This window comes from Triticum dicoccoides, chromosome 1A (genome assembly GCF_002162155.2).
Source record: "Triticum dicoccoides isolate Atlit2015 ecotype Zavitan chromosome 1A, WEW_v2.0, whole genome shotgun sequence".
In the NCBI taxonomy this organism is placed as follows: Eukaryota; Viridiplantae; Streptophyta; class Magnoliopsida; order Poales; family Poaceae; genus Triticum; species Triticum dicoccoides.
Window position 1 is genome coordinate 40,417,237 of NC_041380.1, and position 4,396 is coordinate 40,421,632.

Below are 4,396 nucleotides of genomic sequence, written 5' to 3' on the forward strand. Positions count from 1 at the left end.
GGTATAGTAAGAATGCAAAAAAGAAAGTGATGTGTATTCACTAAAGTAGAAAGAGCAGAGTCCTCACAACCACTAGTTCAACAGAGCCGAACCTTGAAAAACTTATTTCTTCCTGAAATCATAATGAGAGGTAAAAGTTATCCTAATTGTAAAGGCAGTAGAATTTTGAAATAGTAGAATTTTCGAATCATCATGCATCAATGAAGAAGGGAAATAGTAAACAATCTGGAGGAATTTGTGTTCAGCTACATATATGCTTTGTAAAAATCTGATCGTGACTTTTGACATGTTTCTGACCGCTAACCCAAACTTGTCTTCATGTTTTCTTAATTGTTTCAAGTAGGCATGACCCAGAGGTTGTGTTGGGGAGCAGTACTGAGGATCCATCGTTACAGGTTGAGGCAACGTCAATTTCAGAAGTCGATTGTGATAACTTGCAAATAGTGGAGACACATGATGAAGAAGGTAGAATTGAACTACTGAGTGAGGATCAGTTATGTGAAATTTTGGGCTTGCAGGATGAAGAAGAGAAAAAAGGTAAGAGTGAACCAAAGGGTCGTAGAATGGTTGAGCTGGGCAGTGACAATGATGGTGCTGCCATTCCTGTTAGTGACGTCATACCAAATGAGGTAGTGATTACATATGATAAGGACCACCCAAAAATGGACCTTGGCACAATGTACCCATCAATGAAGGAATTTAGGTTAGCAGTGAGGCAATTTTCCATCAATGAGGAGTTTGATATAGGCACGGAGAAGTCGGATAAAAAGAGATTTAGAGGGTTCTGCAAGACATGTGAGGATTGTCCTTGGAGGATTGTTGGCAGCCTACAGGATGATAAATGTACTGTAAAGGTGAAATATGGCTAACTATATAACCTCCATTCATTATTTAATTTTTGTATCTCTGTGTATGTCTATTTACTATATAACTTTCCTTCATTTTTAAATTCTATATGTGCAGATCACAGTTTTAGTTGATCAACATGATTGTGTTTCAAGCAGCAGAGTGAAGACCATAACGCCATCGCAAGACTGGGTAGCTAACAAGGCTGTGAGTATCCTTAGGAGTTCACCTAATATGGGTGCTAAAGAACTACAAAAAAAGTTGCAAGAACAATACAAAGTCACGATTCTATATGACACGGTCTGGAGGGGGAAAGAAAAAGCTCTTCCAGAGGTTTATGGTAAATGGGAAGAGAGTTTTGTGATGTTATATAAATGGAAGGCTGAGGTACTGAAGAGGTCACCTAGAAGTGTTGTGGAGATTGAAGTACTAGAAATAGATGGTAATGTGTATTTTCATCGGGTTTTTTGTGCACTTAAACCATGCATTGATGGCTTTTTGGAAGGATGTAGGCCACATCTGAGTATAGATTCTACTGCATTGAATGGAAGGTGGAATGGCCATTTAGCCTCAGCTACGGCAGTTGATGGTCACAATTGGATGTATCCACTTGCTTTTGGGTTCATTGCGTCTGAGACAGAAGACAATTGGACATGGTTTATGAATCAACTTAAGATGGCAATAGGAGATCCTCCACTGCTTGCAGTGTGCACAGATGCTTGCAAAGGCTTGGAGAATGCGGTGAAGAATGTGTTTCCCAATGCTGAACAAAGGGAATGTTTTTACCATCTTATGAAGAATTTTTCAAAAAGGTTCCATTGCTTTGGAAGGATGTACCCTGCAGCAAGGGCTTAAAGGGAAGATGTGTTCACTAAACATATGGCAGCAATCATTAAACAATCAGATGAGGTATGAAAATGGTTGAGTCAGTACCACACTCTGAAGTGGATGAGGTGTGTCTTCAATCCAGATATCAAGTGTGACTATATCACTAATAATGTAGCAGAGGTTTTTAACAACTGGATCCGAGACATTAAGGGTTTACCTGTTGCTGAACTAGTTGATAAGATTAGAGAGATGATCATGCTTTTGTGGAGGAAGAGGAGAAGGATTGGAGAAAGGCTACCACCTGGACGGATACTACCGGCAATTATGGTTCAGTTGAGAGCAAATACTAGAGGTTTGGGGCACTTAAAAGTAGTGGAATCTGCTAATTGGAGTGCAGAGGTGTGGGATAATAGCAAGAACTGTGAAAGGCATGTCATGAAGCTAAATCAGCAGACGTGTACTTGTCTTGAATGGCAGCACACTGGTAAGCCATGTCAACATGTCTTGGCCTTTGTGACATCCCAAAAGAGAGTAAACCTTGAACAATTTGTGCATGAGTACTACTCGGTGGACGGATTCAAGGCTGCTTATGGGAGAGAGATTGAGCCAATGACAGATAAATCACAATGGCCACGTGTGGAGCTACCATTTGTTGTGGGGGCACCACTTGCGAAAAGAAATAAAGGAAGACAAAGGAAATTGAGGATCAAAGGATGTCTTGAAGGTGGCCACAAGAAAAAAGGTGCCAATGATGCTCCCAAGGATGATAGCACTGCTCCCACCAATTCTAAGGGAAAGAAAATGATTAGAGGGCCAGTGACTTGCAAGAAATGTGGCGAAAAGGGTCATAGGCAAGCTAGTTACAAGTGTCCACTCAATGGAACCAAAAAAAGGCAAGTGTTTTTCTTTCAGTCAAAGCTTAAATTATCACATCATACCAAAAATAATTTTTCTTGTTGAATTGCAGGAAGAGGAAGCCTAGAAAGAACAGTACAAAAGCTAGGCCAGCTGAACCTAGCACCCCACAAAGACCTACTAGAGAACAAATATTGCAGGACAGTCCAAGCATGGTCACTAGAAGGTAAGCTGCAAATGTTCAGCAATGTCCAAATGGGGAACAAAAATACTTTATCTAAATGTGATAATATATATGTGTGCAGCTGCCTTGCTATCTTGTTGGGAGAGGGTAGTTCTTCACAAACCACTAGAACTACCCCAGAGAGGATGCCAACAGCAGCTCCACCAAAGAAGATGACCCCAAGGAGGATGCCAACAGCAGCTCCACCGAAGAAGATGACTCCAAAGAGGAAGCTACCAGTTGGATGAATGATCTGTTTGAGATGGCATTATGTCAGATGTGAACAAGTACTTTCAATATGCTTGTTATGAAGAAGTGAACTCACTAGTAGTTCTACTCAGTGTGTTGCTTATGTGAGATATGAACTCACAATTTCAATTAGCTTGGAACTCAAAATTTAAGTGACTCGTGAGATGCAACAAATTATGCCCAGTTTATGTCTCATTATTATTATTCTCATGTCGACGTACTGTGTGGATATATAGCAGATTATGCTTAGTTTTTGTCGTTTAAAGTATGGTTGTTCCAAAATTGTGGTCTGGTCAATACACTCATATTGTAGAAATTTGTGGTCTGCTGTGTGGATATAAATATCCAACATTTAGCTAGAGTACATCCTTCAAACAAAATGAGAGAATGTCAGGTACAGTCATATAACCAGCAGCACATTTGGGAACGTCTTGCATTCTGACTCAAATTCAGGACAGTTCAGAACATCTTGCATTCTGGTGAAAATTCAGGTAGGAAAATGGATACCGAAGCAACCCAGGGAACTGAAAAATAGTACTATATCATACATGTGATATACCGTCATGGTTTTAAATGCCATAAAACAATCTTGTATGAATCCTAACAGAACAATCTCGTAAGATCTAATTTCAGCAATCATCCCATCTTCTCTTATTGCTTGATCTCTCAACACTGAAGAAGACAACATGGGGAGCAGCAGCTGTCCTCTGCTCTGCTCTTATGCGAATTCTCTGCCGCAGGACCGTGGCTGCGATGCTCGCCGACGCGCTGGGCTGCGGCTTCGTCGAGGCGGACGACCACCACTCCCACGCCAACAAAGGTACTACCTGCAGTGCCATGTCTGAAGCTTCTTCACCTGAGAGCAAACTCTGAACTTCTGTGTCCCTTCCCTGCCCATGTCGAACAAAACAGAGAAGATGAGCAGGGGCGTCCCGCTCACGGACGAGGACCGCCTTCCATGGCCGGAGTCGCTGCACGACGCCATCAGAGAGCGGCTGGACCGCGGCGAGGACGTCGCCGTCAGCTGCTCGGCGCTGCGGCTCAAGTATCAGCCGAGCGCGGCGAGACCGGGACGAGCGGCGCGAGTACCGTGCAGGCGGCCGGACTGAGCGGCTATGGCGCGCGGGCACAAGAGGGACCGGCGATAGCGGTCGGGCCGAGCGAGCGATGACGGCGACCAGGCAGGCTGCGTCAGCAGCTGCTTGTGTGGTTCGTTCTCTCCTCTGCTCAAACAAGAATACCAGATGCAGATAATCAGATCTCAGTACGTAGTATATTGTATACATAGAATCAGGGGCAGTTTGGTCGTTTCCTGTGCTTATAAATGGAAAAGGAAAAAAGAAAATCACTAAAAGGAGGAAAGTGGCATAGTAATCAAGGAGCGAACGAGCAAAG

The 4,396-nt window shown here is 43.0% G+C and overlaps 1 protein-coding gene across 1 annotated transcript; it reads left to right on the top strand.

Annotated features, from left to right (window-relative positions):
* Positions 1-3,528: 3,528 nt before the first annotated feature.
* Positions 3,529-4,110, top strand: LOC119350669 (gluconokinase-like). Its single transcript, XM_037618386.1, has 2 exons — positions 3,529-3,821; positions 3,914-4,110. Exons 1-2 carry the CDS (start codon positions 3,722-3,724, stop codon positions 4,108-4,110), a joined length of 297 nt encoding a protein of 98 aa, XP_037474283.1. The 5' UTR covers positions 3,529-3,721.
* Positions 4,111-4,396: the final 286 nt, after the last annotated feature.